General features: G+C 56.5%; 1 protein-coding gene across 4 annotated transcripts in view; it reads left to right on the top strand.

The window, feature by feature from the left end:
- The window catches only part of GRIA2 (glutamate ionotropic receptor AMPA type subunit 2), an 86,017-nt gene that overhangs the window by 54,787 nt on the left and 18,060 nt on the right, over positions 1-13,170 (top strand). For all 4 annotated transcript variants that reach the window (XM_006164188.2, XM_006164186.2, XM_006164185.2 and 1 more), the window contains exons 6-8: positions 1,231-1,392; positions 11,963-12,130; positions 12,384-12,488. In XM_006164188.2, coding sequence (XP_006164250.1) covers positions 1,231-1,392; positions 11,963-12,130; positions 12,384-12,488 — 435 coding nt within the window. The remainder of the gene's footprint in view (positions 1-1,230; positions 1,393-11,962; positions 12,131-12,383; positions 12,489-13,170) is intronic.

Genomic DNA, 13,170 nt, shown 5'->3' with positions numbered 1-13,170 from the left:
GGCGTCGGCGCTAACGTGCCCAGCCATTGCCATTGGTGCCGTCACTCCGGCCCCTTCACTGTGCTTCATTCTTTTTCAATTCTCCTTCTCGTGAGCTAAAAAGTTTCAGAGAAGAAAGAAAAATCTTAGGGAAAAACAGACTCTCAGTGGGGATAGCTTCAAGTCTTATTCGCGGTTTCAGTTTGAGATCAGCCCATGGCATGGTGATTAAGGCGACTGGAGCCTGCATGGCCGACCACGTGGTTCGAGTCCTCAACCAGCAGCTTAAAAGGCGCACCGGGCACGTGTGCACCTGTCTGGGACCCCGGAAGGAGGGCGAGGTGGCAGAGAAGGTGTTGGGACGTGGCCATGCCCCGTGGGTGCTTTCTCGCATGCTGGCTCTCCCCGGCTCTCCCCAGCTCGCACTCTCCCTGTCTCTCTCCAAGGAGTGCATACACCCTCCAGCAAATTAGAAGGAAAAAAGCACCATTTGTAGTAAAACGAAGTGGCTTTAGGAGCAGCAAGGACGGAGGGAGGCAGGGCAGGGGGTGGTCACTGAGAGAAGCATGCGGGGGCGGGGGGAGGGCTGGCTAGAGCAGCCCCCGGGGCTTACCCCTGACTCTGCAACTCAAGGCCTGCAGGGGGATGTGGTACCCCCTTCCTAGCGAGTGGTTGCTGCTGACCCAGGGCATGGAGGGGGCTCCACGGCCCAGGGCATGAGCCCGTGGCCCGTGTGGGGAGCACCTGGGAGAAGGCGCCTGGGAAGCCCAGGCAGTGGCAGAGGGGACCCTCAGGCTGCCCCCACAGCACACGGCCGGGTAGCTCCCAGCCATGACCCTAACGTCCACGTCGGAGACCTAACTCGGACACAAGCTAGAAACAAGGCAGCCAAGGGGAGGTCCCCGCATGGAACTCCAGACCACCCTGCCTGCAGTCTCCATGTACTCACCTGGGACTGGGGCTTCCACCAATCCAGACATCCAGAGAAACTTAACTTCAGTACAGACAGAACTGCTGTCCAAGAAGCGTGTCTTCTCCATTTAGGAATGGGGAGATTAGTACTTAATTTAACTCTGATGCAAAATTATAAGTGTAAAATGTAAACACATGGTAACTGTGATATGCTGGGACAGTGAATTTCAGCACTGAGAGTGTATTGTCAGTAGAACGCAGCATTTGAGCCAATGTCACGTCAGTGTCACGTCCCATTTGGTGCCCAAACGGAAGGTGCCACCCTGTGTCCTTGTCTAGGGGTTTACTGACGGAGACCTGCTGAAGATCCAGTTCGGAGGTGCGAACGTCTCCGGGTTCCAGATAGTGGACTACGACGACTCCTTGGTGTCCAAGTTTATAGAACGGTGGTCGACTCTGGAAGAGAAGGAGTACCCCGGGGCACACACAGCCACCATCAAGGTTTGCTTTGTTCCCTTCCTGCCTGCGGAGGGAGGGGCCCTGCAGAGCACAGGAAGGAAGAGCACGGGGCGGGGGAGGGGAAATGCCTCCATTGGGGTTGAAAGCCCTCCATCTGGGGAGGTGGGCATGTCCACAAGACCCCGTGATGGACTGGGGAGGCAGGCATGTCCACAAGACCCTGTAATGGAGAATTCATTCTCCCGTGCAATGCGCCCATCCGTGTGGGCCGGGACACTGGCGGTGGCCAGGACAGCTTGTTGCCCGACCTGGGCGGGGTCTCGTCAGTGGCTGGGTGGGAAGAAGGGAACGGGAGGACTGGTGGGGAAGATGCTTGGGCAGGAGCCAAGCACACCCCAGACTCAGTGTGATGGAGCGCGGCCCTGGCCTAGGGTGCTGCAAGGACTCCCGTGTTCGGTGTGGGCAGAGTCCTGTGGGTCCTGTGAGAAGTGACGCCCTGCCTGTCTACGGCGGTCAGGGACACCACAGTGCAACTGCAGCCGGTCTTGGCTTGCATGTGTGGAGGGAGAAAGAGCAGTCTGAGGGCCGTGGCGTCCCCTCTGTGAGCAGGCGGCATGTTCTCAGGTGGGACTTGCCCGAGGGAAGGGGCAGGTGTCTCCAGCCAGCCAGCACTCCCACGAGGGCGCTTCCTCTGCGTCACCTCCGGGTCGTGGACCGTACCAGGTACATCGCTGACAATTTAACTCCGTCTGCTCCACAGTGCAGACCAGTGTACAGGGTTACCAGCAGCTCAGACCTGTGAAGACACAGCCATTAGGTGCCTTCCTCCCTGTCAGGCTCTGGAAACTACGTGAAGATCACGTTGTAGGAGGAGCAAGCAGACAATTAGCTCCAAGTTCTAGTCTTCCCCAGGCTCAGGTCTCTGTCACCTCCTTCCCTGTGGTCACATGTCACCCGTCAGGGAACCCCGGCAGCTCTGCCGCCACTCACCACCCTCTGCCAGCAGCCCGGGCAGCCTCCCTTGTCTGCGCCCTGGCTCCAGGGCAAGGTCCAGCCGCAGGGGTATTTAGACTGGAGAGTAAACCGAGGAAGAACGTCAGCTGTGTCAGGTGCACTCCTCCGCCCAGTGCTGGACGCAGGGAAAGGCCCTCCAGGGAGCGAGTGGGAGCACAGACCTGGAAGAGCAGCGGAGCCAGGAGAAGGCGGAGGGGCAGCCGCTCCAGGTGGAGGAGACAGGACCCGCAACGTCAGGGGCTAGGGAAACGCGCAGCTTCGAGAGGCTCTGAGGAACGTGCCGAAGTCAGACTTCGGGACACCTGGACCCAGACCTCACAGGTCTGATGACAGAACAGGAACATCTGTCTTACTCGGAGAGCAGCGGGGAGCCGGGGGAGGGGATACTGACTGTGGGGCATTCTCATGGCTGCCCTGTTAGAGCAGGTCACAGGGAGGGGGACAGGGGACAGGGAAGCTTTCAGCGAGTGTCACTCCCAGGCCAGGCAGGAGAGGACCTGGCTGGGGTCGCGGCCGTGGTGCAGAGGTGGGTGGACATGGCTGGCCTGGCTCAGGAATGAGACCGGACGGCGGCGAAGGGGAACCGCAGACGCCCTGTGCAGTACGGGCACAAACCCACTGGCAGGTGTGAAGGGAGGGGGACAGGGGACAGGGAAGCTTTCAGCGAGTGTCACTCCCAGGCCAGGCAGGAGAGGACCTGGCTGGGGTCGCGGCCGTGGTGCAGAGGTGGGTGGACATGGCTGGCCTGGCTCAGGAATGAGACCGGACGGCGGCGAAGGGGAACCGCAGACGCCCTGTGCAGTACGGGCACAAACCCACTGGCAGGTGTGAAGAACAAGGTCTGAAGCACACTACCTACAGCTGGCCCCCTCCCCTGACTTCCACGGTGTTCCTGCTCCGACAGACCCCGGGTGGGGGTCGCTGGCAGTTAAGATCGTTACGAAAGGAGAAAGCGTGAACCGACCGCCACCCCGGAACCAGCGTGAGCTCCTGCCGTGTGTTCTTTGGCAGCAGGTACTTTACCGGACACCGTGAGGGACTGTCGTGCTCGGCTGGGACTCACCATGATCCCGGGACTTCAGGGGAAGTCGGTAGAGCAAAACAGGGCCAGCAGCTGGCATAGTGGTCACGTCGCTGGGCTCCCACGTGGCCATCCACAGCCGAGTCCCGGCCATGGAGGCTGCAAGTTCATACTGGCACATGTGCGTGCATGCCCACAATCCCAAGAGGAGAGGAGGAGAAGGAGTTGTAGCATGGCGTCTGCCAGGGTGGGGTCTCTGGCTCTTGTCTCTCTGTCTCTCTGTCTCTCTGGTAAGCACATCTGCCCGATAGCAGAAATCTCTCTAAAAGAAAAGAGAAAAAGGCAGATAGAGTACAAAGATTATTTGCCACCAGCTCAGAAATTATTTCCAAGTATTTCTGTTTTTAGGCAGAGTTAGAGTGTTTTCAGTGTCTCAGACAATTGCGAAGTGCGACAGTCCCTCCCAGCAGGTCACGCACTGCTGTGTGGCTGTGTGCCTCCCGCGCCCGCAGTGCCGAGGAATTCGGCCATCACCGGTGCCACTGTCCCTGTGCCCATTTACTCGGGCAGTGACAGCACAGGCTCAAGCGTTCCTAATTGCCATCCTAAGAGAGCGATTAGGCCTGTTTGGAAACAACCCCGTCTTTTTCAGTCCAGTAATTAGCGTGCGTTAGATGGCACCCTGGTGGCCCGAGGAGTTTATCTGCTGCTTGAGTGTTGTAGCTGCCCCGGCCCAGCTGGCTCATCTCAGTCGTCCCTCCTAATAGTAAAGCCTTTGCCCACCACAACCTGGCCACACCCCACCTGCGTGGAGAAGGGAGTGCGGAGTGGCCACACCTCGGGGGTCGCTCTCCCTGCCTGCCTCTCTCTGGTGAGTGCACCACCGGTGGTGACAGGAATAAGCACAGGCAAAAGCAGTGTGTACGTGACCGCGACAACCCATGATTAGGAGCTCAGTATCGGGCCAGTGGATGGCGTAGCGGTTGTGCCACTGGACTCCCACGTAGTCGACCCCTGTTTGAGTCCTGAACCTGGCAGCTTAAAACTCACCCCAGAGCATGTGGGTGCCCAAAATCCAGAGAGGAGAGTGGAGAAGTGGCCGCCCCCCGGGAGTGACATCTTGCTTTCTGTCTGTCTCTCCTGCAAGCACACATGCCCTATAGCAAGAATCTCTCCAAAAAATGAAAATTTGGTATTGATAAAATTATGTATTTTTAAAAATTGACAAAAAATTCGCTCTCTGTCCCGCCATTACACGTAAAAACGTGTCATCAGTGCCTTCACCGCGGTGCGGCCGCTCGGGCTCGTGTGCTGTCTCTGCAGGAGCATGTGCCGCTGGGCTCTAGGTTCCTCCCAGCGCCGTGACTCCGGGAGGCACTGAGCTGGGGCGTCCAGGCCCACACGAACATCTCTGCCACGTCTGCGACCTGCCCGCGCCCTCCTCCTCCCAGAGGCCGAGGGCTCCTGGGCAGGGTGGACTTGGCCCCCCAGGTGCCGGAACTGAATGCTAGAGTGCCCTGGGCACTGTCTGTTCGTTTGATAGACTGTAGAAGTCGGAGACTGTCACCTTGCTAGATCCCTAGGCATGAGGAGTCGGGAAATGGGACGATGCAAACAGTAACATAAAACAGCTCCTTGAGGAAGTCTACCTGTGGCTGAGTCAAGGCAGGGGAATGCGCGGCGCCAGGGCCTTTTCTCTGCCTTGGCGAGTCCGATTAGCTCGACCTGAACTTCCGAATCCTTAAGTGATCTAGAGTTCCCGAATAGGAAAGCCTTGGTTCTTAGGGGCAACTTCAGTCAAGGCGAGTAAATAATCTAGGTAGTTCAGGCCCAAATTCGTCGTTTTAAATGTATTCCTGTTACCTGATGAGCCTTCTCGGTAGTTGACTAAAATCGCCGTATTATTCACGGGGATATGGATAATGCTACTCCTGGTGTCTTGCCAAGAGGGCCTTTTCACCCTCGGAAGAGGTGCAGCTGTGTGCTCAGCAAGGCTGCAATGTTTTATGAGGGCTCCGTGACGGCACGCTGAAGTTGCAAAGGGTGCGTGTTCCAAACGCGTCCCCGTGAGTTGAAGGTGACCTTTTCCATAGGGCGGGCGCCACCACGCCCTTGAAGGCGACCTTTACACAGGTGCTCTTTTCCAGATGGCTGCAGCGGAATTTGAAATTAAGACAAGTGCGTAATTTCCAGTTTATAAGGTGTTTTCTCAAACTACCCTTTTTCAGTGACTTTATTTAATTCTCAGTCATTGCCGAGGATCTTAAAGACTCGCTGAGCTTCGTCCGACAGGTTCCCTCTCCCCAGAGCTCACCACGCCCGCTCCTTGTGGTGCCGGGGAGTGGACTGAAGCCAAGCATCGGGCTGTCAGACCCTCTGGAGAAACAGCCCCTGCCTGAAATGACTATGTTAACAATCGATGCCGTCTAGCAACTAGGAGGATTTTCCAGGCCGGGAGGCTTTTCACATCACCATGTGTGCTTCACAAAATGCCCTTTTCGGAGCGCGGTGTTGGAGGAGCTTGAAATGCAGTGGTTAGTGCAAGCGGCCCCAGAGCTGCCCCTGCAGGGCTCTCTGGGCCTAGCTGCCACGTCAGCGTGAGAAGCGTCTTCTGAAGTTATTGGGTCACAGGACTCCGGTTTTGTGGAGTCAGAGCCTGGTTTGTAACACACTAGAAACAGATCCTTCTACAGCTGGGTGGGTGGTCCTAAAGGAAACAGCGCTCCCGGGCTCGGTAACTGGCGTTTTTAACACACTTCACAACTCCCGACTTCTCCTTCCCTGTACACCCACGTCTTTGCTGTCGAATTTGCAAGTGAAGTGACCAGCCGTCCCAGGGGCCCGGGACGAAGGCTGTCCTGGACTTGTGGCTCAGCTCCCAAACCCGGACAGGCCAGGCATGCGGGCCACCCTCCTCAGCAGCGTCACAGACGTCAGCGTCACATCCTACACTGGGCACCTGCTCCTGTGACCTTGTGTAAACGGAAATGTGACAGCCAGGTCTCCCCTGCGAGGGGAATGTGCTCCCTGAGACGGGGACAGGGGACACAGTGGAGGCAGGCGGCTCAGGAGTGCGTAGAGACCCGCCCAGGAGTCTGGCCTCCTCAATCCCTCCCGCACTATGTGGACGGAGATCCCGCTCTCCTTTCACTCTGGAGCCCTGGACACTGGGGACCCTCCAAGCAGCCCAGCCCAGGAGCGCGCTCTGATGCCACGCTGGGTTTCCACACGGGGCCAAAAGACACTGGGAACACGGCCATCGTGGAAGCTGTCCGTGCCTCCGTAGGACCTGAGTGTTTAAAGTGTTTTCCTATGCGGGCATGTGTGGGTTGCGTGCCCAGGAAGAGCCCTTCCATCACAACAGCCATGAGCCTGCGTCACCGCCCCCATCTCTCTGTGTCACGTGATGTGGGCTGACGCCGAACTGGCTTCCTCTGCTCTGCTTCGAGCAGCCTGGGGTTTCTCAGAGTCAGAATGCTGTCTCCTGGCATAGCTGGTTACAGCACTGTGTGAGTCAGTGGTTTGTCTGGTGACTTAAAACACAGGTTTAAAATGCATATTTCATTCTCTCTTTTAAAAAAGTCTTAGCTGGAACCAGCAGGTGGTAAAATGGTTACATAGTTGGACTTCCACATAGTTGACTGTAGTTTGAGTCCTTAACTTGGTGGCTTAAAACTCACTCTGGGCACATGTGCGTTCATGCCCAAGATCTCAAGAGGGGCATAGAGGAGAAGGGATTGTATGAAGAGAAGAGATATGCAACTATCCGATCCGTTAGAACAACACTGAGATATGCAACTATCCGATCAGAAGTGTGAATGTATTTGTTAGAAAAACCAGTGATCCACATGTGCAGGACGTCAGCAGAGATTCAGACGCGGAGGCTGGGCTCCCCAGTCCGAAATGACGGTTCTGTGACTGACTTTTCATTTAAAATGATAGCAGGCTTAAGACGTGATTAGACTTGAGCGTTTGGAGAAAGCTGAAGGGATTTTCTTCTTTGTGTGTGCGGGCCCCGAGTCCCAGTCCTAACCAAGCTGCACGTGGCTCTCAACCTTTTAGTGCACTCAGCCTAGTTCACACAGCCTGCCGGGACGCCTCTGACACCGAGGGCCGGCTCTGCAGATCTCTCCTGGAGATTTCGCTATTAGCTCTCACCACAGTTTTTAATAGAGACCGCAATGTTTTTAATACCCAGTTTACCAGTTTATCCCACTTAGGCTCCGCTTCCTGTGTAGAGACGTTGGCATTATCGCAGGAGTGGCATTGGCAATGACTGGCTACCATGTAAGAAAGCAAATTAAAAGGGTTTTCCTCCGAGGGGAACAGACACGCACACACACCCCACCCTGATGCGGTACTTCTTTGCTGCAATAAGTCTTATTTAAGTGGTTGTGATTTAAAATAGTATCTTTGCTCTAATACAGTTTTTAAAGAAGAGTGGCATCCTGATCTTACAGAATATTTATAAAAGAAATGCAGTCATCTATGTTTACTCCCTGCCGTTATAACCAATTTTCCCTGATTTGGGGAAAGGATCTATCTATTTTCATTACTGTCTCTTTTTTATTGAAAAGACTGTTAGAATTCAGTGGCACTAATATTTTTCACTTACTTTTTTGTAAACATTATTTGTGTGGCTACAGACCCTTTACCAGTGCGGCTTTTTAAATTCTATGTAATTAAATTACTTTTACTCAGCGTATACCTTCACGGCGTACAACACAACTTTCCAAAGTACACACGCACCACATGTTACTCAAGTCAGAGACGTGGCCATGCCCATCGTCCTCAGTGGGCAGTGTCTCTTCCTGGGGCAGCAGGTGGTGTGGTGGTTAAGGTGCTGGATTCCCACAGGGCCCACCACGGTTCACGATTCAGACCTGGTGGCTTGAAAATCATGATGGATGTGTGTGTGTTTGCCCAAAATCCCAGAAGGAGGACGAGGAGAAGGGATTGTGGTATGACCATCCTCCTGGGGGGAATTTCTTGTTTTCCCTCTCACTGTCTCTGTCTCTCTCTCATAAGCACATACGCTGATGACCAAAGACTTAAAAACAAACAAAAAAAAGTTATTTTTCCTGAATCCCTCTCTCCCCCACGCATTTACCCCCTCCTGCAGAGACTGTGTCTATATCAGGCCCTGTTTACTGTACCCTCCAGCCATCAATGTCTGTGATAAAGCGCAGACATTCGGTATGCACTGAGGGGGGATAGCAATGTCTGTCTTTCAGTGTGGTTTGCTTCGCTTAGCATTAATTCCTCCACGCTCATCTGCTTTGTACCAGTGTCAGGGCTCACTACTGTCTGGGCTGAGTGGTCTCCCACAGCGCCTGAGTCCCACAGTCTCACTCACTCGGCAGTATTCCCCAAGGCAGAAAGCATAGATTTAAAAAACATTCCCTTATTGTCAGAAATTTAGCTTGTCTCTAATTTTTGCATGTTGTAATTTAGCTTGTCTCTAAGTTTTGAAATCGATGCCTTTGTATGAAACTTCTCTGTATCTGAGAAGTTTCCTTGGGAGGATGTCCAAGACGCCGCTGTTCAGACCCAGGAGGGTCAGCTGCCTGAGTGGGTGCTAGCCTTCTACCCGTGGTCAGATGTGGAGCATGTGCAGTTTAAGGATAAAGGGCACGGAGTTTGCAAAGCTCGGTGAGGGGTTTTGCTTAAATCCGTCCAGTCCGAGGCATCTGTAGGGTGCTCAGATGTCTGGCCAGACAGAGAAGGGCTGTCAGGCCAGCCAGCAGTGACACTGGCGCACGTGAGAAAAGTCTCGGCTGGCCGCACTTGAGAAGTCTCAGAGACGACTCGGAGAGAGGGCAGAGCCCCGGCTGCACTCAGAGACGACTCGGAGAGAGGGCAGAGCCCCGGCCGCACTCAGAGATGACTCGGAGAGAGGGCAGAGCCCCGGCCGCACTCAGAGATGACTCGGAGAGAGGGCAGAGCCCCGGCCGCACTCGGGCCCAGGGCGCACGGTTCACACACGACTTTCCTTTCCTCTCGACTTCCACTTCAGATCTTCCCACTTATGTGAGGAAATGAAAGCAATCCCACTGAACGAACCCATGCAAAGATTAAATGAATGATAACCTCACCCCACCGTTTTCAGCATAAAAGGAGGCTTAAAGCATCCCAGGCTTCACGGCGGGGATAAATCACACTGACAGAAACGATTTTCTTATTTGACTTATTGCAGAATCTTTCATATTCAAGGAAGGAAACAAGACAGGCGTCTGCCCACTGCAGGGCCGGCCACACCACAGCGGGGCCCAGGCCACCCCGGGTGTAATGCAGAGATCTCTTTGCTGCCTTGGAGAGACTGCAAGTCCCTAAGGCCAGGCCCTCCTTGGGCTCCTCAGCCACCCTTCTCGTGTCCTGGGCTAAGAACCCAGTGGCAGCAGACATGGCTTCCACTCCTGGCGCAGGTGTTCCTGCTGGGAAGGGAGGTGGCAGGTGCAGAGGGGATGCCAGATATGGGTAGAGGGACAGAGGGTGAGCACGGCCACGCCAAGGAGGACTGGGCAGGGCGGGGCTCTGGGCAGGACCTCTGAGCGCATGGACGGGCTGAATGAGCCCATCCTGGGAGAGCAGGGCTGATCCCCGAGGGCAAATCGAGAACGTTGCTTTCAGGGACTTTTCCTGTGAAGGAAGCTGAGAAGTGGGGAGGGCTGTGGGGACAGAGTCTCTGTCTTTCTGTCACCTTTGTCTCCATTTTGCTGTGGTTGGAGAGGGACAGATGGTGATGGGATGGCGGAGCAGGGCCGACGGGCGGACGCGGGCCAGGCATGGCTGCAGAAGCAGAATCTTGAGGTCAGCAAGGTCAAGTGGGGACTGCTGGAGTGTGCTCATCTGCCGGCTCACGGCCTCCTGCACTGTCATCTTGGAAGGGACGTGGGGCAGCTCGTCGGCCAGCTCGCGGCTGAAAGAGGAGGGTTCTGGTGGCCTGTGTCATCCATTGTCCCTAGTGCTCGAGGCGAGGCTTTTGGAGAAGTTCAGAGGGCACAGTGTGCACTGGCAGGCACTCGCAGAAGACCGATGAGAAAGGAGGGCTCATCTGTCCGAGTGGCAGGCTGCTCCCCGGGGCAGGGCGAGGTGTTTGGGAATCTGAGGGACCGTCTGGAGTGGTAAGAATGTCCCACATAAGAGCGCGAGGCGGTATTGCACCCCAGCTTCTTCACTGCAGAGTGAGAAACCTCCAGGACAGGGCTGTCCCGAGCATTCTGGAAACCTATGATTTCAAACCGTCACCCTAATAGCAGTGGCAGCGTCACACACACGTCGGACGGCAGGCACACGCATGTCCAGATCACAGCTCTTCAGCCACCGCCAATGCTGGGCCCACATAGAGGGTCGTGCTGCTTGGCCCGCATCCTAGGACGCTGCTGCCGCTGGGTCTGACCCTGCCAGCTTGGGCCCAGTGTCACCACAGGCTGCTGACGCAGAGGAGGGGTAGGGACCTTGCAGCTGGAGGCTTTTCTGAATGCCAGAAGCACCTGGAGCAGGGGTCTCAACCCTCTTGGCACCAAGGACCGGCCTCCTGAAAGACGATCTTTCCACGCACGGGAGGGGACTTGGTCCCAGGATGACCCGAGCACACCCTGTCCTCCAGGCACCCCTTTTCAACACCACCATGCCGCAGCCTACGAGGAATCAACCTCCCAGCAGCAGGGCTTGAACTCCCAGGAGAACCCGGAGGCTCTGCTGATCGGACAGGAGGCAGGACGGAGCGACAGGGAGCGACTGCAACACAGACGAAGCCGCACTCGCTCGCCCCCTCCCTGTGTGGGGCAACTGCCCTGGGACTGGGGACCCCTGAGCCCGGGGCACTTCAGCAACACTGCTGAGACCCCTCAGATCTGTGCAAGCATCGCCAGGGTGAGCAGAGAGCAGGGATCTGAACCCCTCCACTTCCTCTCCACACAGCCAAGGACCTCCGTCAGAAGAGTGAAGAAGCACGTCTGTGCTCATTTGAAAATGCTGCATTCCACCAGAGCAGGCCAGACTGCTGGATGCTCTGTGGAGAACTGGTTGGGAAGAAAGTCTTGACACAATTATCACAAACGGTCCCACCGAAACACTGTGGCGCTAGCATGGCAGGAAGTGGTCAGTTGGGCAGACTGGCCCCGCGGTAGCACGTGATGTCTGCACGGTTGACCTGTGTGGGCAGGGCCCGGGTTCGCATCTGGAGACGTCCAGGGAGTCCTGCCCTTGATCCAGGACTGGCCGGTAGGGTGGACCACGGCATCGACACTGGCAGCATCTCTGTCTCTAGCTCATGGGAGAAATAAATAGAACAGGTGAGAGGAAGGAAGGAGCGTGCAGAGTCGCCCCCGTGCCAGGTGGTGGGCGCAGCCTCAGTTCTCTTTGCAAGCGTCCCTGTCACAGTGCAGCCTTCCCATCAGGTCTCGTAGGTCCCCACGGAGTCACAAGTACTCACGGCAGCGGGGCAGGGTGGCCGGGTTGGGGTCCAGGCACAAGGCGGCGTCGGCCACTGCCCCTGCGGTGCCCTGCGGAGGGCTCGGCCTGGGTGCGGGGTGGCCATGTCTGCCTCCTTACGATGCGCCTGGTCCCTTTCAGTACACGTCGGCCCTGACCTACGACGCTGTGCAGGTGATGACAGAAGCCTTCCGCAACCTGAGGAAGCAGAGGATCGAGATCTCCCGCAGGGGCAACGCCGGCGACTGTCTGGCCAACCCGGCCGTGCCCTGGGGCCAGGGCGTGGAGATCGAGAGGGCCCTCAAGCAGGTCAGTGGCCCGAGTGGGCGGTGGGGCCGAGCTGGCCGGCTGACCCTGTGCTGGACACAGGCTGCTCTCCCCGGCACGGGGGGCCGGGGCTGGCCGGCTGACCCTGTGCTGGACACACCCTGCTCTCCTAGCCACGGGGGGCCGGGGGCGGAGATCCTTGCGGACGAAGTTCCGTGGCTCGCCCGGCCAGAATGCCCATGGGGTTTGCATCTTTGGTGAAAGCACGTCTGTAACTCCCCTTCTTCCCCATTAGGTTCAGGTCGAAGGTCTCTCGGGAAATATTAAGTTTGACCAGAATGGGAAAAGAATAAACTACACGATTAACATCATGGAGCTCAAAACCAACGGGCCCCGAAAGGTAAAGCTCAGTGACCGGGGCAGTGCTGTCTGTGCGGAGCTGAGTCAGGAGCCCGCGCCGGAGCTCAGGGTGCTGTTGGCGGAGCCGGGCTCCGACGGTCTCCGGAAATGCGGAGCTCTGTGAATGTTTCTAAATTAAATCTGTTCCTTATGGTAAGTGACGTTGGACTGTGATCTTAAAAATGACCGCCTACGATGACCTTTTTTAAAACTAAAGTAGAAAAAGTTAGAAGAAAGAAGGCGTGCAGGGAGTTCGTGGTCGACGCGTCAGGAAACAGCTGGGGCCACTCGTGCAGCTGTTGGGGTCAGGCAGGCTCCAGGTGTCACACGGGCTGCCACCGCCTGGGTTTTGTTTACATTCCTACGTGACCAATCCCATGTGGCTACTCCTAAAGGACACGAGAAGTGAATCAGGAGAGAAAATACTTCTTTAAATTTTGTCAGAGAGCACGCGTGTTCACCAGGGAGACACGGAGAGAGCGAGAGCACTGGGGTGAGGAGGTGGGCAGGCCATGCTGCGGCGCCTGCTCCCCCTCCTCTCCTCTTCCTCCTCTCCCCTGTTCTCCCCTTCCTCCTCCCCCTCCCCCTTCCCCTTTCCCCTCTCCTTTCTCCCTCTCCTCCCTCTCCCCCTCTTCCTCCTCCCTCTCCCCTCCCCCTCCTCCCTCCCCCTTCTCCCCTCCTCC

Source organism: Tupaia chinensis, unplaced genomic scaffold (assembly GCF_000334495.1).
Source record: "Tupaia chinensis unplaced genomic scaffold, TupChi_1.0 Scaffold143591_1, whole genome shotgun sequence".
Taxonomy (NCBI): Eukaryota; Metazoa; Chordata; class Mammalia; order Scandentia; family Tupaiidae; genus Tupaia; species Tupaia belangeri.
The sequence above is the reverse complement of the archived record's forward strand: the minus strand, read 5'-3'. Positions and strand labels throughout refer to the sequence as shown.